This window comes from Apus apus, chromosome 2, assembly GCF_020740795.1.
Source record: "Apus apus isolate bApuApu2 chromosome 2, bApuApu2.pri.cur, whole genome shotgun sequence".
Classification (NCBI taxonomy): domain Eukaryota; kingdom Metazoa; phylum Chordata; class Aves; order Apodiformes; family Apodidae; genus Apus; species Apus apus.
The window spans coordinates 81,450,217-81,471,972 of NC_067283.1; the positions used below are offsets into that span (position 1 = coordinate 81,450,217).

The 21,756-nt window shown below is 40.8% G+C and overlaps 1 protein-coding gene across 7 annotated transcripts in view; it reads left to right on the plus strand.

Annotated features, from left to right (window-relative positions):
* Window positions 1-8,091: 8,091 nt before the first annotated feature.
* Window positions 8,092-21,756, plus strand: part of CTNND2 (catenin delta 2) — a 646,650-nt gene continuing 632,985 nt past the window's right edge. For 6 of the 7 annotated variants that reach the window (XR_007888643.1, XM_051610849.1, XM_051610841.1 and 3 more), the window contains exon 1: window positions 9,215-9,381. Coding sequence is in view for 6 of the 7 variants with exons in the window: in XM_051610849.1 (XP_051466809.1) it covers window positions 9,345-9,381 (37 nt within the window). In the remaining variant the exon portion in view is untranslated. Of the gene's footprint in view, window positions 8,220-9,214; window positions 9,382-21,756 lie in introns of those variants that run through there. The other variant, XM_051610842.1, reaches the window with a different exon arrangement.

The following is a 21,756-nucleotide window of genomic DNA, read 5'->3' on the forward strand; positions in this document are numbered from 1 at the left end:
GCCAATCATCTAGAGTGGGGGAACGGGACTGCACTGTACTGTTAATCTGTGTAACTGCTGCTGGTGTTTATGTGGGTGCCAGAAAAGGCATTGCATGCCTTGTTCATCTCTGTGGCCTGCCATTTGTGTACTGTGCCTGTCTATTGGGAACGTATGCTAAGCCTTACTAATAAAGGATTATACTAACAGGAACACCAGAAAACAGACTGAATAGGAGAAATCTCTTGGGCTTTGGACTACACCTCTTTGGAGAGGTTCCCATGTTTCACCAACCTCATTGTGAAGAATTTCCTCCTTATATCTAGCCTAAAACTACTTCTTTTAGTTTAAAACCATTTCCCCTTGTCCTATCACAACTGGCCCTGGTAAAAAGTTTGTCCCCATCATTCTTATAACCCTCTTTTATGATGGAAAGGCTCCCAAGAGCCTTCTCTTCTTCAGGCTGAACAATTACAGCTCTCTCAGGCTGTCTTCATAGGAGTGAGTTTTCATCCCTTTGATAATTTTTGTGGCCCTCCTCTAGACCCACTCCAACAGGTCCATGTCTTTATTGTGACAAGGACTCCAGATCTGGATAGAGTACTCCATGTGGGGTCTCACGAGAATGGAGTAGAGGGACAGAATCATCTCACTCAACCTGCTGGCCATGCTTCTTTTGATGCAGCCCAGGATGTGGTTGGCTTTCTGGGCTGTGAAAGCACATTGCTCATGTTCAGTTTTTCATCCAACAGTACCCCCAAGTTCTCCTCCACTGGGCTGCTCTAGATAGATGGATAGATAGATAGATAGACAGACAGACAGACAGACAGACAGATAGATAGATAGATAGACAGACAGATAGACAGACAGATGGATGGTTGCTCAACAATGTTTTTTCTGCAGAATATGTTAAAATTCCCAAAATTACATAACTTTGCTGCTTCATAACAGCTGAAAAAATCTCCCAGGCATCACAAAAAAACATAAACATAACTAAAGGTTACTGAATCTAACACAGTTCTCTAAATTGTTATCCTAGTGTAAAAAAAGAAAAAGATTTGCCATCTGAACTCTGTATATGACGACAGTAACTTATTTTAGGGACACAGTTAACACAGAAAATGTCAAATAACTTTTTTAACTAAGTTAAAAGGTGTTACCACTTTAAAAGTATTCTTGCTGTTGAGTTTATGAGAGCTGCCACAGCATATTTTTAGCATGTCTCCAAAAGGACTGATTCTGGGACTAACTATGCTACCTGTGCATATCTACAGTTATTCTTGCAGTGCACATCCACAGTGGAAGTCGTGGGAATTCCAAAATCCAGCCAAAATAACACACTAAATAGATGTAATATAAAAGAATACCTAAGAGAGTCTTGATTAAAAAAGGAAATATTTACCTCAGGCTTTAGAAACATCTTATTTCCTTCTTAGGACTTCATATTACTTAGCAGCTTTTTACTTCCATTATTTTTCTTGCATGAAAGGTAAGATAATACTAAACTCAGTTATCTTTTCCTTTTTAATTTAAGCAGGTGGTGCTGATAAAACATATCTTTCTGTTTGCCACTGAGTTAAAAATAACACAAGCAGGTCAGGTGTGCAGTAATACTAAGACTTAAATAACAGTATTAGATGAAAATATGCAGTTACTTTTTCTGCTGAAAAAGCACAGAATAAGAAACTCAACTTTTCCTTCAACAGCTGTTATACTGAAACCAAAAGAACAGGAGCAGAACAGAAAGTGAGGGAAAACATTTTCTTCCCCATGTGCTCCACATATTCTCTAGAGACATTTAAAAGCTGTGCTTGAAATGATCACATAGAACATAGCTTAGTGACAGCCTCTGATAGAGGTACCAAGCTGGAAAAATCTTTGTGAAAATCTAATTACCCAGGTAGAAAACCATGATATTGAAAACTTCCATAAGGAAAATTCTGCATTGTATTTATCTATCCATTGCACACTCATCCACTCTGGTCTTAGGTAGAAGGCCATTTAAACTGCAACATTTGATGGTCTCTCATAGCTGAAAAATATTTTTCCAAAACAAGTTAGTTCATGGAAGTGAGATTATGACTAAAAACTCTACAGGATGATGACAAACACAGCTCTAAGTACAAACCGTGTTTAGGATAAGAGATATGTAATAGTGCAAGAGAACCTGTAGGAAAAAAATTGTAAGATTGGCTAACATGTAAGAACCAGATGATCTGATACACTCCAATATTTTTTGAGACAAACTCTGAGGCCTGACTGAGGGAAATGGCAAGTCAAACCAGCTCAGCTGAGGAAAGAGAAAGAATTAGGTAATTTTGGTTCTTGTCCCACTTGTCAGAAATACACTTTGTTCCAACAGGAAATATCTACATCACTGGTATAGTACAAAGAGGGGAAAGTGGGGTTCAGTTTCCTGAGATCTGTTAAGGTTTCAGGACTCTATGTCCACATTACAGCCACATCAGCACTAAAGTTCACAGTAGTTGCTGAGCCTCAGTATGTACAGGGCATGCTGGAGGACCTTGGGTCTGCAAACAGTGCTCTCTAGACAGCACCCGTTGTGACTTCAGCCTTGGTGCCACAGCTGGAGGAATCACTTTAAATGCACCAGGATCAAACTAGAGTAACTCCAAGTATGGATGCGAGGAATGTCACAAAGTGTCCTCCTGTACACTAAAATATGAATGTACATGCCACACAAGAAGCCTAAGCAAAGGCTTTTAGGAGCAGGAAAATTCTTGCCAGGAGTCCTTGCTAACTGTTGTATGCTCGTGGTTAGTGGTTTGGGGTTTCACAATGATTGCTAGTGCAACTACCTAATGAAACTGAGGAAAAGGATCTGAACAGGTGTTAGATGACACACTGTCTCATCTCATGAGTCTCCTGAGCACTGGGAAAACAGATCAGTGGTCTCCAGGAATTTAAAACGATGGTGCTTGGAAAAAACAGAAATGTGTGACTTTTGGAGCACGACATTCACAGAGTTAATAGTCAAGTAAATTTGGTTTCATCTTTCCTGGTACTAACTATAATAGAGAATATATTAGAAAATGAGCCATCACTCCATAATTGCAAATACCAAGTCATTTGTTTCACTTTCAGAGTAGGTAATATCTCAGTCCTACACAATATGACATCTAACTAGATGCTCAATCTACTGGTTCCTTGAACTCTGACAGCTTTTTACACTGTGGAAAAATATCAAGTAAAACTCAAACATAATTTGCTTAAATAAAAGGATAATTGGTACAACAGGTTTCATTGTTATTGAAACAACATAATTTTGTGAGTCTTGGCATGATTTCTACTTGGCCTTTTGCAAGATGGTCCTTACTGCTGAGATGGACTTACTCTATAAACAATTATGATGGGAAAAGAAATACGCAAAAGGTACAATACAGTTCTGTAAGTGTTATACCTTAATCCTAAATGCTATTGCAGCTCTAGGTGTATTAAGAAATACATTCTGAGAGTGGCTTGGCATTTAAATTGACACTAATAGGGATAAACAGGTTTTGATCTATTAAATCTTTTCATGGGAGAGGGGTTTAGAAATTATTTCAGAACATTCCGTTCTTTGTATATCCTGGGTGTGTATGGGTTATGAATCTATAATTTCAAACTTTCTTTTACTGGATGCTCAAAAGAACAATTTTTACATTGAACTAAATTTTCTTTCAACTTCTGGCCTTCCATCTTCCTAAAGACAATATACCAAAAAGCTAAAAAAAACCACCAAAAAACCACCATAAAACCCCCAAATCCTCTTTAATTCAGATGTAGTTAATTTATAGGAATAATTTGCCACATTCTCAATCACCCTTTAAGTATTTTCATTATATTTTTCTTTGGAGTTGAGTAAAACTCCAACTGGCTCATTAATCAGGAACACTTAGATAAAGTTTTATTATTAAATAAAGCAGTCCTGCTACTATACCTCAAAAAAAAGTGCTGAGCAATTGTGACTGAGACAGATCATTGAATTAAATTGAATTTTTACCTTTTTATACCTTTTTATATATGAAAATCCAGTGTGCTGAAAATGCCAATTTGCTTAAGAAATTAATGTCAGCTATTAGCTAAATAATAACCCTTAAAATGAATTTTTAGAGTTGAGCAGGTCCAAAAAATATTTTAACCCCACTGTTTCAGAAAAATTTTGTTCTTAACTTCCTATCTGATCATTTATAGATAAAGTTGGAAATAAGAAAACCCCATGGAACTGAGACTTGTCTTCAGTACATACAACCCAACTCTCCCATCACAAGTATAGATTAATTTAGAAAATCTGCAGGTACTACAAATTCAATTGTATCTTCCTATTGCCAGTCAAGCTTAGTACTTCTACAATAATTTACTCATAACCAAACTGAGTCAAAACCAGCTGTGTCTCAAAACAGAAAACACTTTATATTCCTTCAAGAGACTACAGCTAAAAAAATATTTCCATGAGATCAGGACATAAGCTTATGCAAATAGAATAATGCAAGTGTTCTCTTGTCATTTTATCTTTGTGGCATAGAAAGCCATCCTCATCCCAGGATTTACATGTACTTTGCTCTTAGGTATGCAATTTTGTATTAATACTGTGTAACAATTTAGGAAAAATGAAAAATACAAATAATATTGCTATAGTTCAGCATTGACTTGACTTATTAAACATAATATCATCATTAAATGAGAGAAATTTGAATGAGCTACTTAAATTAATTCCCACTTTGGTTTTATTAAGACCATACCATGTGTCTCAAGAGGCATGCTCTTTCTTATCTGAAATATATTCCAATGGATGTTGTCAACTTCTTTTAATGATTCCACCTTTAAATAATCATTAGAAAGTGATAAGACATTAATTGTAATAACTTCTTTAGAGTATTGCTTTAAAATTGAAAAACTAATTATGCTAAGCCGATTTTCCAATTTATTAAAAAGGGCAAACCCCATGTTTTCCTGGTTTTATTCCAGACTTACTAAAGATTGCCTGAAATATTATTCATTTGTATAGACATAGTGTTACTTCTGTTACTGGTTAGGATTCAATGTTCTCATTTACTTCAGCGTGACAAAGGAGGGTGCTGGACCCTGATCACAACAGAGAATCTCAACAAACCTTGTATAAGGTATACATTTAATTTTAAATATAATTTAAAAGTAAGAAAATCAACCAAAAAATGCCTTCTCTTCTGTCCAAAAATTCATAAATCAAGTCCCCAGACTCTGTTCCAAGAAGGATTAAACCAAGATTAAATATGGTTTATGTTAAGACCAAACAGGCAGGTTCAACTCACACTTGTGTCTAGGTATACCATATTTTAGATGCCTTGTCTAACTGCTGACCAAAGGAGCTTTCCCTGTGTTTCTCCTCTGCTAGCTTTAATCTTTACCTGAATATGAAACTTTGCACAAAGCACAATTTATATTTCTAGCTAACAGGATAGGAAGCCAATCACTGACAACTAGCTATAGCAACATGCAACCCTTAAGCCCAAGCTAAAACAAGTTGTCGTTGTTACTGTTCTATATAATACTGTCATTTAGGAGACAAATTAAGTGAAAATTCTATTACTGAATTTAAACCTACTCATGTTACCACATTTTGTTTATTTTCTAAAATTTTTGCTTGTCATTATTGTGACCAAATAGAACCTTAAGGCCTCAAGAACCTTTGTAAACCTTACAGGCAAATATAAATGGCAAAGATGTTTTTATAGCTCCTGTGCTTGAAAATATTTGCCGTGATATTATACTAATTTCCTTTTGGGTTTTTTTTTCATCTCTTTCAAGAAAAAAAACCTGAACAAACTCTCAATTAAGTTAGACAAGGATTGGGGAAGATACACCACTCCCAGGCACAAACCAAGTAAGCCTAATGTAACAGACTGTACTGGAGAAGGCTGGGACTGGTAAAAAATGTGAACATCCTCCACCCATCTTTGTTTTTGGCTTATGAGAACAAGAGACTTAGTCACTGAGAAAGAAGTAGGCAGGTAGTATCTACTATAGCTCGGGCAATGCCTTTCAGATGTTGGGCCCACTCCTTCTTACCCCTCACTGCTCTCCCTTACCCTTCCTCCGTGACAGCAGCAACAGCAGCCACAAGCCATTTCTGGAAATCTTGTTTAGTTGTCTTGACCCCCTTCTCCATATCCAGAAGCAGGGCTCAGTCCTGGCCCCTTCTCTGACCTCACCTGGCATCAGGAGACATAGAAAAGGCGGCGCAGGGAAAACCAGGGGAGCTAAGCAGTAGGAGGAGTGGCTCTGTGAATCTTGCAGTGTCTTAAGATGATCACCCTGTCATGCAAGATAGTGATGCGAAGGGAGGAAATCTTGTGAGAGAATAGCAGCTGCCTTCAGACACCCTCCAGATTCCTCCAAAACCCTTCTGCCTGTAGCCCTCAGTCCCCCAACAAAGGATCTGCATTGCTATATACTTTTAATATTCCTGTATTTGTCTTCCAGGCCAACAGCTTTCAGACTAGTACCTATACCTCGGCACAGTTAGGTAGGTAACCTTTAGAGCGTGGGGAGAATCAGGTGTATTAAGTGCATCCTTCACTAGCACACTCGGCCTGTTCTACAGTTAGGCCAGATGTGTACAGTTCCCAGGGCCATAAAATGCCCCTAGTTATATGGACATATTTCAGGGGGAATGAAAGAGGGATACAGCCTGTTTCAAGCCCTTCTGTCTCGTCTCCCTTTGTTGACAAAAAGACTTTTCAGCTCTGCAGAAGAGAAGAGGCTGAGCTGCAGAAAGGAGATCATGTTATGCTGTGGTGGGTCTAGGATGCGATGACATCCAGTAATTTTATTATCAAATATATCTTGAGGTTTGACAGTAAGATAGTCTAGGTATCTACTGGGTAACACACTACTTTGAGTCCAGAAGCAGATGCCTATCTCAGGCTGGGAATCATAAAACCAATGTCTTGCCCTGAACAGACATTATGTTCTTCCTCCAGATGCAGATGAGGAGCTGATTTTTTTCTTTTCTCTCTCCCTGTGAAAGGGTAGCTGCAGGTGGGTCTCCTGTTACTCTACCATACTTTGGAAGTTATACATGCCTGATTAGGAGTTTCAGACTGGAAGACCAGTCTGCTTCTCAGGATAGGACCCTAACCATCAGTGGGCTAAGCTACTATGCAGTTTCTACACTACCAGCAGCTGTTTTTTCCAGCCACAGACACACAGACAGGCCTGATACTTTTGTTACAAGCTTGGACAAAGACAGGGGAATAAACTTTTCTTCTTTCATTAGATGAGGAAAAGATTCAGAAGGACAAAATAATACAGATTTGTTTAACTATTTGCTGTTATGTCTTGTTGAATTGCTAAGAAGGTTCCTCCAAATACTGTTTTCCTTTTCCTAGGATGCATCTTTGAGGAGATGAAAACAAGTGTGCTTATTGTGAGGCTAGGGATAGCTGAAAAATGAGCTAGCCTCAAGGCAGCATACACAAAATTCTGCATTTAATCCTTCCCCCGGTAAACAGCAAGGGTAAAATGAAGACGAATTATGAGGGGAAATAAAAGTGAGGCCACAGCCTGAAAGCAAGTCTCTCTGACGCCAGACACATCACGAGCAATGCAATGAGATGAAGACGTAGCCTCCGGCCCTCTCGTGAAACGAAGGGAGGGATAACCACCTAAACCCTTAGTGCGGTGAAGGAGGACACCTCTTCCAGGAGTGTTTGGGAAATCTGCGAAAACGCCAAGCGAGAGGTGGCAGCAGCGAGTCGCTCTGCAACCCGGCCGCGACGGCGGCGATCTTGATCTCGGTCGAGTCGGCTAAACCCGCCTGCAGATACATCCTCCCGCATTTAGAGCTGTTAATAAAGCGCCTGCGATGATTTATCCAGCCAACTAGGCGGCAGGTCGGTAGTGCAAGGGTGGAGGCGAGCCTCCCGGCGAGGATGCCCGCCCCGCCGCCCGGCTTCCCCGCGCCGTCCCCGCGGGGGCGGCCGCAGCCGCGGGCGCCCGAGGGGGCAGCGGGATCGGTCCCCGCCGAGCAGGTGTCTGGGCTGCGCGTTCAGGCAGGCAGATAACTCACTCTAGGCGTTGCCCTGTCGTCTCAGTCGAATAGATGGCTTTCCTGATTGCTGTGCTGGTGCTCAGATCGCTGCGAGCGTGAATTAGCGGTAATTACCCGAGGAAACAGCAACAAGAAATTGGTGTTTCCCCTCAGATAACCAAAACTCCGTGCGGCAAATTAAAAGGACCCATGGAATGGCAACTTTCAGGTGAGTGCCGTCATCGCATTTTACACAAGTTTCTCAGTAAAGGGTTAAGCGTGCTTCACCTTACTGATAGGAGTAGACATGACTTCCATATACCCCTGACCCCCTTGGCTCGCAAGAAGACTTCTGAAAACATGGCAGATTTTCCAGCGAGGGTTTCCAAGCATGGGGAGAGAGAACCGAGAGAGGAGCGAGCAGGGGAGTAACGCTCTCGCTTCCCTGTTGCTTTTCCCGTTTTGGCAGACCTGAAGTTTCAGCCACACAACCCCAGCCAGCGAGAGCCGCTATCCCTGCCGGGGCCCTGCTCCCCGCCGGCCGCCCTGCCCCGGGACCCGCCACCACACCTGCGCCCTCCGCCCGCGGCCCTGCCTCCCGCTTCCCCGCGACACCCCAGCCGCTCCGGCCTCGGCGGGGGGGACGGGGGGACGGGCCCCTCGTCAGCGAGGCGGTGGCTCCGCTCGGAGTCAGGCCGTGGGACCCGGCCCGACCCTGTCCCGGCACCGCCCGGAGCAGGCGGCGGCGGCGCCTCGAGGGGAGCGGGGCCGCCCGTTCCCTCCCCCCAGCGCCGGCTGCTCGGCCGCGGCGGGCGCGCTGCTGCTGGGGAGGGGACGGGGGAAGGAGGGGCGGAGGCAGGCGGGGAGGGAGGGAGGGAGGGAGGCAGGGCGGGCGGGAGGCAGCGCGGCGGCGGCAGATGCTGCGGCGGCGGCTGTGTCTCCTTCGGCCACATCCCGCGGCCGGTGCGCCCGCCAGGCGCGCTGCGCTACGGCGGCGCCGCGCAGCCTGTCCCAGCCGCCCCAGCCGCCGCAGCAGCAGCAGCAGCAGCGGCCCCGCGCCTCGCCCGAGCGGCCGGGCGGTGGATGCCGAGCCCGCCTCGCCCCGGCAGCCAGCGGGCAGCTGTCCTGCGGCGGAGCCCCTCCGACCCGGATCAGCGCGCTCGCACGGACGCGGGTTCACCGGGGCGCACACGGGCACACACGCACGCCCGGGGGGGGCCAAGCCGAAGATGCTGCAGCTGGGCAAGGTCAGGACCTTGCGGTGAAGCCTGGGGCCGTCGCTCGGGCCCCCCCCTCTCCCCCCCCCCTTCATTCTTGCCTAGTGGACTGAGGATTTGCTGTTGGGTTTTGGTACATGTTTGGGAGAAAGCAGGCGGAATCGGCGCCTATCGGTGAGTACGACAGGCACCGTAATGGTGCCAGATTCCCCCCCCCCCCTCCGACACACACACCCTTCCCGCTTGCGTGATATATCTTCTTGGTGCGGGCTCCTGCACTGCTGTCCTCGGCGAGGCAGCCGGGCTGGGTTTGGGCTGCTGGGAGCTCTGTTTGTCCCTTCAGCAGAGAGGTAACAAAGTGCGTTATTTTCTCTTGTTTCTTCCTCTCGCGTCTCCCCCCTCCTTCTCCCTTCCATCTCTTTCCTCCCTTTCTTCCTACGTTAGTCGTTGGTTATGTAGGGCAGCCGCGGCAGCGTGTCTCCCGACGCCCTGCACTAATGTACTCGTTACGGCAGTGAAGTCATGGGCCGGAGAGGAGGAGGAGGAGGAGGAGGAAGGGGCCCGGGGACCCGTGGACCCGCGGGCGGGGGCAGCGCCCGGCCCTGCGTGCTAGGGCTGCCAGCGCGATGGCCCGGGCCCTTGGGCAGCGGCTTCTGCCTGTGTGTGTGTGTGTGTGTCTGTCTGTCTGTCTGTGCGGCGGCTGGGAGTGGGGGGCGGGGGGGCTTCTTCCTTTGAAGCCACCGTCTGCGAAATCCTGCGCTCGAGGAGCGGGCGGAGGGAGGGCTGAGGGAGCCGCCGTGTGCGGCGTGATGTTTTGTTGATCTATATTTAATGGCTGAAAGGAAAGATGCTTTTCTTTCCTTTACCCTTACCTTACTCTTCTTCTGGTGTGTAATGTGCTTGCATCGATCGGTCAGAGCGGCGGTTTCAGCTGAATCGAGTCACGACAGAGGAGGTGCAACAGCACAGGCAGGGCATGTAATAGACAAATTCATCTGGCCGGGGATCCTGGAGGAAAATAAAAAAATGCCTAAAGAGAGGTGATTTAGAAACCATGTTAAATTTCCCCTGGAGGGATTGGAGGCACGAATACATGAAATGCTTGAGCACAGCATCTCGTGCTGAGGCATTTTGTTTCTCGTGGTTCAAGTGTTAGGGTGTGCTTTGTTCTGATTCAAGGTATCACGATTAACCCTGTGCATTGTAGAAAAAATATCCCAAACTTGCTGAAGAGGTTCAGAAATGAATAGTCCTTTATTAAACACCCAGCTGTAGTAACTTTATCGGCTGTAGTAAATGGTATTCATTCCTCTTAAGACACGCATGCCGTTTTTATTGGCAGTAATAAGATAAAGTAAAAACTTCAGGTTGTGGGTTTTTTTTTCATGACCTGTGTAGGTAGGCTGCATGTGAAGGGAAGACAGTGAGTTGGCCTGAGCAGTGGCTCATCGTGAACCTCTCCGTAGGGTACATCAAGAGTTGCATGCCTCAAGAGAGTGAGAGGACTACCCAGAATTACGTCGAGTTTATGTAAGTCTCTTGTGGGCTTTTGCAAAATCAAGAGAGGGGGAAATACCTTTGTCATCCTGTAAATAAGCATGTATTCATCCTGTCTTAAAGAATGAACTGATTATCTAAGTCACATAGGCTGGTATTTTTCAAACAGCCTAGTTAGCTGGCCAACGTGTGAATGACACGGTGTGAGGGAGTTAGGTGCTGGTCTTGAGAGAAAGCTGCTGCATATCCTACTTCTGGGCCTCTGAGACTCACATGGTTTTAGGGCTTTTGTCAGCCTGTTTACCTTCACACAGGTTGTCCGGGGGAGGAGCCCCAACCTGAAACCCAAACCACCTAGGAAGAGTGTGATACATAAGCAAAACTCGGACATTCTCCAGTGATCAAATACAAATTCAGTCTGTGAATGACTTTACCTTTTGGGAGCCTTGACTGACTGTCAGTCTGCATCCTGCAAAACTGCAGAGAACTCGCTGTAGAACATCCTCATTAGTGAGAAGTTATCAATGGCTCGGGACTGTGTTGAACGTGCTTATGTTGAATGTTGTACCGAAACAGAAGATTGCATCTTGATCACGTTGTTCAGAGATGGTGTTTGCAGTCTGTTATATAAGAGAGGCTTGGAAAAAAGAGGAGCGGGCTGTGCTGGGTATATGTACCAAAGGAAGTACCCTTTAAAGCTGCTGGTAGGAAGCACAGTATTTATTTCTGAATGGCAGTTGCATGACTTTTTGTGGATTGCAAGAAAGATGCTTTTGGGAGGGAACTCCAGCTATGGTGCTTGAATTTTGTTTGTCAGGTACCTTAACTGACATTGAAAGCAATAAATAGCTCACCAGTGACACAAGCTTGTTGTTTTTCCTGTGTTTTTAAAAATAATGCTACTAGAATAATTTTATTCTCACATAATTAACTCTGACAGACAGCTGCAGAGTATAGAAATAGTAGCAACTAAAAAAAATGTGTTTGCATAATTCTGATTTGCATAATTTACCTTTACTGATGGATGGTATCTATGTAATGGCTGTGGTTCAGTGTTAAGCATTTGTTTCTCAAGACACCTGTAAAATCAGCTTATGCTACAAAGGAACTGCCAGAACATCTTATTTTGAGGCTTTTAAGAAATATGTTCTTAGATGGGGCTGTAGATTGGCATGTAAATAAAGCAGGTAAGAGAATCAGCAGAACTCATGAGTGTTAAATTTTGCACTAAATTTCAGATGCATTTGCTATTTCATGGTTCAGTGTGATACGATTTTTAGAACCTGTCACTTGTGGAAATTCCAGCATATCTTTGTTAGAATTTCAAACATATATTTTGACAATTCTTAGAAGCAACTGTTTTCAGGAGTATCAGCAAGATAAGCAAAACACATTATTACAGAACTCCATACTTAAATAAGGACCTGTGGTTTTGATTTTTACTGATTGCACTTTTAAGTCACGAAGAGTTTGATTTTTCAAGTTACAGCTGAGGTCTGACAAAATGAAATGTATTGTTTCTGCCCTTTGGAGGTCTCAGTAAGATTTTATTACAGGATCCAGTTTGAATGCTTCTTTAACTTCGCAATATTAAATTAAGTGGTCAAATTACTAATAACTTATACACAAACAATAAGCCTTAATGGAGGCAGCACGTTAATATACAGTGCATTTATTTTTTGAGTGACTGTATGACTCTCAAAAAGAACTAAAACACATTTAAGTAAGAAATATATTTTTTGTGAGAAAAGTCATTACGCCTGCAAAAACATTTTTTTTTTTACCTTTTTTTTTTTGGTGAGGGCATGATGGGAAAAGTTATTTCTCTTGTGTCAGTAGGAAGTCTCCATGTAGGACAGGTATGCAATCCTCTGCTTATGCGCTGCAGAACCACATGGCCCCTTAGCTAAGGGCTCTTCTGCAGTTAGGCTGACTTGGAAAGAAGTCCGAATGCAGCATGACACACTGAAACAGTTTCTTCTATCCCCTTGGGTTGTACTTACTTGGTGTCATGAATGGGTTGTAAAAGCAGATTGCCTGGCCAGATTCTCTGGCAGTATGCTGGAAAAAAATTAAGTTCAATGAAATTTAAAAGGAAATATGCTGTCTGTTTATATGAGAACTCATAGCCATGTTAACACTTTTAATGTATTGGTTGCCAGTTTAGTGTAAAACTAAGCAACAGAGAAACATCTCATTATCTATGAAAGCTAGTATTTAATATTTGTTTAAATTACTCTTGGCATGATAACTTCTAGTGCATCCTACTGGCTCTTAATCTGTGTATTTTACTTTACACAATTCAATTGTAGTAACAAGCAATAACTTCAAGAGATGTAAAATGTGGAAGTCTATGTATTATTTTCTTCCTTTTGGCCACAGCCTATTTTATTGAAGTATCTGGAGAAAAAAAACAGCTTCTAATGAAACTTTAAAACTTTTATACTTCTCAGACCTACCAAAATTTGATAACTTTTAAAAATTAATATGTAAAATAACTGTGTTTGATGCTACATTTTATTATGGTTAATTGAATTAGTCATAATAGTTCTACTGTATAACAAGCCATTATTTTCCATTTGCTTTTATTCATTTTGAGATGCTACAGATATGCAAAATCCACATTTACTAGTGACATCCAGAATCAAGAACATGTGAGAGCCAAGGGGGCTTTTCATAAATGATTCTTTAGGGAAAGATTTTGCATCCCACCCCTCTTTCTTATGCCCTTTCCTCCCCCTCTCCATTTTTTTTTTCCTTGCCAAGTTCGCAATTTGTTTATTCATCTCCCAAAAATCTTCATAGTACAGCAATTTTCTTTTGGTCAAGAAAATTACTTTTGGAAAGGACAGTAGAACTTAAATTTGCCTGCTTAGAGCAACACAAGTGTGTTATTTTTTCAGCCATATTTATATTCTTCTGTAGTAACACAGTCAATTGTTTTTCGATTAAATAACACCAAAATATCCCTTTAAGGCTGAATTTTTGAAGGGAGCCAAATGAAGTTAGGCAGGTAGAATAAATAGGGATTTTGATGAGGTTCTTAATGGTTTTAAACACACTTAATGAGACTTCATTCACATATTCATTTATATCAGATTAGTTTATTGTAAATTACTAAGATGTTTGGGAAAATAATTAGAAATAAGTTTCAATGAGATGGTGGAAAATTGCTGTACCTTTTAGTACCACTAGGATTAATTCTTAATCTGCATCCTATAAAAGCCAGAGACCTTCCATTACAACTAGCAAGCAGATTGAAAGGCTGGCTGGCAAGGGTCTCGGGTGTAACTCAAGGCTCCAGACAATAAATTTCAAGGAATGTGCTATATTTGAATTCCTACCTCCTGTGAGAGTCCTCCTACAGTTTGTGAAGCTGGATTTCTGAAAAGCATTAAAGTCTGCACTGGGTGTTGAGTACAGGACATGTAAACCTTACAATTTTTTGTTATAGTTTTCCACTAAAATGCTGAAACTCAGGATTATGTGTGTTTCTGGTATGCTAACTGATCTACAAATTATTGTTATTTATTTACATTATTTTAAATTTATCCGAGTGAAAATCTAGCTTGTACAATGGATTGCAGTTCTCTGAAAATGACATACACAATTTTGTGAAACAAGTCCTGGCATTCTATTTTCTCCTGATATTGTACTTGGCTGGGTAGCAATTGGGTTTCTTTGAAAGCAGGTTTTTGTCCCAGTCAGATTTGCTTGTTTAAAAATAATTGTTCTTCTTGCCAAAAGGCTGACTGTTGCTTTACCTGTTTCACATATGGGAAGACAAAAGTCTTTTCATGCTCTTTTTTTTTGTCATGAAAAATGGCATGACATTGGAGGTAGAGGTTCAAATTCAATGAAAAGCAGAGAGAAAAATCAGAAGGCTGGGTCAGAGTAGGGTTGTAGAAGGAAACAACAGTGTAAAGGTTTTCAACGTTAGAAATGCCTCAAAGTTAGACATGGAGAACATGCTTGGGCAAATCTTGTTGTCTTGTATGCCTGAATTTTTAGAGAAACTGAGTTCTTTAAATAAGTAGATACCTGAAGGCATTCTGAGCACCAGCTGTCTTTCTTGCTTGTATTCCTTACAACAACTCAACTTCAGGACAGCTTTTGTACATGTCTAAGGGCATCGCCTCATTTCTGAAAGGCTTGGTACCTGTGGAAGTGAGATTCTGTATGATCTGGAAGCTGAAGTATTATGGAAAGTCGGAGTTGGGCCCTTAAACAGCATGGATGCTAGATACAGAGTGGATAATCTAGTGATTTCTTACAAATCAAAATCTAGGTCAGCCTATGAGCATTTTGACAAATTGACAAGTGTGACTAATTATTTTGTTAAACTACTGAGTATTTCTGATGAAGTATCTGTATCCTTGACCACCACATGGTAGTAACCTGAACTTTCAGTTCAGTGCCTAATCTTGTCTGACCTAGTGTGCTTAGAAATGCAGTAAATAGAACAAAAAAGCTTTGGGTAGTTTAAAAGAGTTTTTGCTTTAATGAAGGAGGTTGACAGTAATTGATGAGCCACATAGTTCTTGCTATTCGTACTGCAAATGGATTTGAAGCTTGAGTTAGAAGAATAATGTTGACTTTGTATACGGATTTTCATTGCAGTATTGATGTACATAATCTGGTGGTACTGGGCAAAACATGTAAATGTGATAGTTTCTCTCCTGCGTAATTGTCAATAATAGAGGAGACCCAATGCATTCTTAAAATTGTCACTAAAACAAACAAACAAAAAAAATAGAAGAAGCTGGCATTTGATTTCTTTATTTCTGTCATTAAGCCACATCCATAGCATTTATGCCCAACAGAAGGATTTTGAGTAACAGGGTTGGAAGTCCTGCTTTGACATCACAAAAGTGATCTGGAAAGGAATTCCAAAATGCCTTTCAGTTATGTCTAGATGATTTATACAGGGTGTAGTTTGGTTTACTCTGGGAAAAATAGCATTTGTAATGTGACACAGACCTCATTAAGGATTAACTACTACATATGCGTTTATTTTACTAATGACATACAGCATCCTATAGTTGAATGCACAACACCATGTCCTCTTTTTCTCCTGTATAAATAAGATGCTCTCTTAAAGATTTTGGAGGTTCACGAGTATGTATTCTTGGTTAGAGTGTTTCTGACAAGCTTAGCAAGTTATTGCACTTATTTTTCACTTCTGACTTCTATTGTCTTTACCAAGAACAAGTATTGCAGAAAGCCTCAGGGGTCTTGGTAGACTCTGACTTTAATCTCTTTGAAGAAAGATGGGCAGCTTGAGCTTAATTAGAAGCATCCATGTCCAATCAAATGGTAAATTTAGAATTGCAGGTTTTAAGAACTGGCATTAGAGAGTCATGATACCAAGAAAGCTTTTTTATATTAATGGTAGCATTGAACAGAAGCCATATTATATCTCAGAAGCCTAATGCACTGTTCTGTTAACCAATTGTTTAATACTCTCAGGTAAATAGGTCTTTTTAATATGTGTCATTACATTTTTTTTCCAATGAAAACAAATTCAAAAGCATGCATTTCTGTTTAAATTAGGGAAGTTCATTAGCCTCTGAGTGCTTCCACTGGGATCCTGCACACTTAATTCTCATTGTTGACTGCCATAATGAACACTCAAAGGATGGGTAATACTCCTCATTTCATCAAGAAACAAACATTTCTTTACAATCTCTGTTCCCTTATCTAGCATAGGTCTGTGCAATAATTACTTAATGTGGATGACATGCAAAGGTATGTTGTGAAATTTTACATCTTTGCCTTTTTGAGCTGAAGTTTCGATCAGTTGTCTTAAATGTTCCCTCTCTGTACATATCTTTTAAGTAAAAATAGCCAAGATTAATCAGCTTTGTAATTCTTTTCTATTTCTAAGTGTAGGGGTACGGTGCATTACGGTGCATGTGTAGGTCTTGCTGTCTTTTATTTATTTTTTTTTTTTCTTCCTCCGGTCTGAGGAGATATGATTTTTTGGTTGTGAGTAATAAATATTTAGAATCATAGAATCGTGGTATGGTTTGGGTTGGAAGGGACCTTCATGATTATGGGCAGGGACACCTGCCACTAGACCAGCTTGCTCAAACCCCCATCCATCCTGCCCTCGAACACTTCCAGGGATGGGACATCCACAGCTTCCCTGGGCAGCCTGTTCCAGTGCCTCACCACCCTCATAGTGAAGTCTTTCTTCCTAAAATGCATTCTAAATCTCCCCTCTTCCAGTGTTAAGGCCATTACCCCTTGTCCTCTCACTACAAACCCTTGTAAAAAGTCCCTCCACAGCTTTTCTGTAGGCCCCCTTCAGGTACTGGAAGGGTGCTATGAGGTCTGCCCAGAGCCTTCTCTTTTTCCAGGCTGAACAACCCTAACTCTCTCAGCCTGTCTTCATAGGAGAGGTGCTCCAGCCCTCTGATCATCTTTGTGGCCCTTCTCTGGAGTTGTTCCATGTCCTTCTTATGTTGTGGGCTACAGAATTTGACATAGTACTCCAGGTGGGATCTCATGAGAGCAGAGTGGAGGGGGTGAATCACGTCCTTTGACCTGCCAGCCATGCTTCTTTTGATGCAGTCCATCAAAGCCCCTCAGCCATTCTTCTATTTCATGTCTACTAATATAAAAAGACTTAAAACAGAGAAGACATCTGTTTTTGAGTGGTAAAACCACAATTGTAGACTTTGATCTTGGATTATGCCTTCAATTCAGTTTAGAATGGCTGAAAGTTTGCATCTAGATTAAATAAAGAACTTTAGTTTCATTTCCCAATTTATTTTTTTTTAAACAAGCGTAACATTAATGGTTGAGGAGTATGCTATACCTGACACTTTATGCCAGCCACATAAATGCCACATAAACTTGACCCATTTTTAGCACTTTGGGACATCTTGAATTTTGACATGTGGCGTCTCTCGCTCTGACCTCCTGAATATGCTGGTGTCGTTTGATTGGAAAGCATGCTGAGCAGTGTCACTTCAGAGAACCTGGTTTTCCTGTTTGTGTGTGAACTAAAAATATGTTTGCTCAAACCAGAACTGGCTGACAAGGGGTAGCAGGGGTTGCCTCTACAATATCTTTCATTCCACCATAATCCTCAGGCTGACATAGCTGATTGATCACTCTGTCTCAGGCTCTCTCAGCATGGTTTCCCCTTTAAAAATACCCAGTGAGGAGCTACTTGGCTTTTGATCAGTGCTGATGACAATATTTCAGGTCTCCAAATGACAGATTGATGGTGATCTATTGGCAGACCAGACTTGGAGCAATGATGTTTGTCAAAGAGCCAAAGTCTCTGCAGTATAAATTGCTTTTGCAGTTTGTTTGGTTTGGTTTGGTTTGTTTGTTTGTGTGTTTTAATTGCTGTGTATCTAGTGTCCAAAGCAGAGGAAGAAATCCAATGTACTGTTAACAGCCAACCAAAAAAGGCTGGGGGAGGAAGGTGGGATTCGGAGGCAGGCTGGAAGGCACAATTGATGTATGTGTAGTTAATGAATAGGAAATATGCTAATTCAATCTTTTAGCATAGGTGGTTAAGCTATTCTGATGATTTCTAGGAAATACTTTTAGAAATACGTTTTCAGTAGTGTTTTATTTGCAGAAGTATACCAGTTGTAACAGGACATCTTGCGCAGATAAAATAAGCAGAAGGCGGTTTGAACATGTTTAAGAAAGGCATGTGCGTATATGTTGTACTTGTATGCTATAAGGAGGTATAGAATTAGCTGCACCTCTGTCAAATGTTAAAATTCCTCTCTTGTATCAGTGTTTTATAACTCCTATATCAACCTCAAAAGCAATGTAATTTTGTATTTTCCCCTAGATAAAACCTAATTGTACTCTTGTGGAATTTGGTGACAGAAATACAACTGATTCAATGAGAGATCTGTGCTTGACAAGATGTACCTTAGTAAAAATATTTTTTTCACTATATTCAACCTTCTTTCACTCGACTCTTCAGTAATGCCATGATCCAGTGCTTGTTGTGACACAGTTTTTATTTTTTTGCAGTGTAGCCATGAAACAGGCAGGATGAATAATCTCAGTAGTAGTTTATAACTTCTATACTTTAAAACTCAAAAAGTTTTGTGTTTTGATTATTTTCCAGAATGAATCAATATATGAATTTGGGGGGGGGGGGGGGGGGGGAGAGGGAAGAGGGGGGTAGAAATGGTGGAGGAGCGGGAAAGAGAAGGAAAAAGTAAGAATACTAATTTGTTTAACTAACTTATCATTCAATCATACCCTTCCTGACTTGTAGAACAGTATAATTCTGGAAATACAAGGTTTGTTTCCCTTATACCATAGTATGCTTGTCAATAAATGGTATTGCTCTTTATTTACTTGTATAGACCTCTAAAACAGGTAGCTAAGTTAATGGAAGTATGTGTTCATGGAAATGAAGCAATTATTTTTCTCCCTTATGCTGTTATTAAATTCACTTATTCATAATGTATTTAGCATGCCTTCAGTAAAATACTAGGACTGTAATAAAGAAGCAAGAACTCCTGATCTTTGACAGGCTTAATATTCTCACTGTAATACAGTATTTTTCAAATACTTTTCTAAATATTTAAATACAGTCTTTTGGTTCTACTTTGGGTTTAATACCTATATAGTATGGCAGAGGGCCAAAAATTAAGGTTTTGTCACATGGTTTTCTTTAGGAGTGTCTAATTTGTAGCACTATGCAATATAGCCGTATTTTTTGCTTAATGAAAGAGTATGAGTGGTTGGTATGGAAAAGCTGAGTGGGCCAGGAGGAATGGCGTAAGTGGAGAAATGAAGCAGTCCCTAAAATTGAAATTGGAGGGTGAATGGGAAGGAAAAGTGTGATGGCTTTTGAGGTTACAGAGTTAAAAGTATTCCCCTAGCTGTTCTACCTGTTGATCCAGGTTCTGAAATACATTAGTCCTGCACAGTGGACTATAAGGATCCAGGTGAAACTTCACTATATATAGTCTCTTGGAACTGTTTGTCCATAGAGAAGTAGGTGCCAGGGTTCCTCCCTTGTGCACATGAAAGGTGTTATTAGTTTATGCTCTTTTTGGTTTTTGCTCTTTTCGGTTTTTGCTCTTTTCATTTACATACCTATGCAGCAAAACCATGTGCTGAACGTGTTAGGATGCTGTCAGCTTACAAAGAAGAGGTATTGTTGTTTGATGCTGAAAATAGGGTTAATGAGTTTATTTTACAGTGTACCGGTGTGAGTTAGTCTTCAGGTCTGGGATAAGCGATTAGACTTTAGGTTCTATTCATCTGAGGATAGAATTGTAAGTGTTGGATACTGAGAACATACTCAGAAATACCTATTCTTCTGTATGCTTTTTGAATGTGCTTTTATTAGCATTTGGGATACTGTAAGTTGAATAAAGTTGTAAAATGAAAATGAGAGAAAATTTGAACTCTTTAAATTTTCCTTCTTATTGCTGGAAGTGTGGTAGCCACCTGATACTCAGGTTAGATTAAGTTCTTTTTAAAAATAAACAACACTTGTTTTCTTACATGTGAAACAACAGAACTACAGTATTTAATGACAGTTAGAGGACAACTAAATTAAGTAGATGTTTTGAGAGACAGACATACTTCAGGGCCTATATCAAGGTGAGGGAACATATGTAAAGGTAGAAATTTCTGCCTAGAATTATGGTATGGGCTTTCAGTGGCTGCTTCAATTCAACCTCAGCAGTAAGTGGTAGCTTCAGCACCTCAGACTGTGAGTTAATCAAGAACCTTGCCTGTTGGAATGGTATGACTAGAGACGTATTTTTGGTTTTGGATCAGCTAATGGAGGCAACATCACTGCGATAAATCCTCTGCTACATCAATGGAGTTTGAGGATAGCTAAAATAATTTTAGTTTTGTATTCCATTCCCTTCAATGTACAACTTAAAGTAGTTGATGTGAAAGGGTTAGAGACTCGTGATTTATTTCACAATGCCAGGTTTTAGATATAAAGTGTATTTCTGAAGCACAGCTATACAGCTATACATCTGCATTTCACAGGAACAGCTGGAGAAAGGATGGCCAGCACAAACCTTTTTCTTCTTTACACATGAATCGCTTTAGAGCTTTTTTAAAAAAAGTGACTTACCATGCTGAATGAATTTATAGAACATTGTGTAATGTTTCTGATGTTTTAATCTTCATCTTTTTCATATACGCCTAGAGAAGAAAAATGAAAAAGAGGCTGCAATTCAAGGTCTGAGCATTTCTACATGAAAACTTTTGAAGTTTGAATAGATATGCAGAGTTTTTAATAATACCTAGGGATGACATTCAGATATTACCCAAAACATAACAGACATGTAAAGAAGTGCTGCCCATCTCTTAATTATTTATTTCTGTTAGGTAGGCTTCTTCTTTTGTAGAAACTTCTTGTTCCCTTGTCTTGAAACAGTCATTAATGCCTTAAATGTAATATAATGAAAGTTTTTGTTGCCTTATGAATTCTGTTGTTGCTTCTTTTTTTTTTTTTTAATTATTGTAAACATCTGGGATCTCTCCTGCTCTCTGACAGGATGTGAATGCTACGACTTGTTAACAGGTGTACATATGTTATATATTTCAGTTTATGATACTGCTTTATAACTGAAATAATTTTATAGTGCAAAAAGATGTTGTCAAGGGGCTGAAGCTGCTACCTCTAGGTGCAGGCTGGCTTTTGGTGAAAGTCCCAGGAATTCCTTCAGTCGTCCTGTTAGCAGCTCTGATTTCAAGCTTTCTTATTGTTCTATTTATATAAAACCAAGCTTCTCAACAGTTGAGTGGAAGTGTATTTACTTCTTGCTGACAATGAATTTCAGTAGGCTAATTTTTTTTTTTTTTAAGCTGGACCTTAGATTTAAGTTACAACAGGAGGTTGAAGCTAGTTGTAAATATCCCAGTGTTAAATCTTGAAATAAAGAATGAGCTCAACACCTCTGAGTTAATCCATGACCTTTTACAAGTGATAACAAAAACAAGAACCCCAGTCAGGACTATGGTTCAGCACTCTTTACCTATGTAGAGTGGCATATAACCAGCTCCTTCCCAGGGCATTTAAAAAATCAT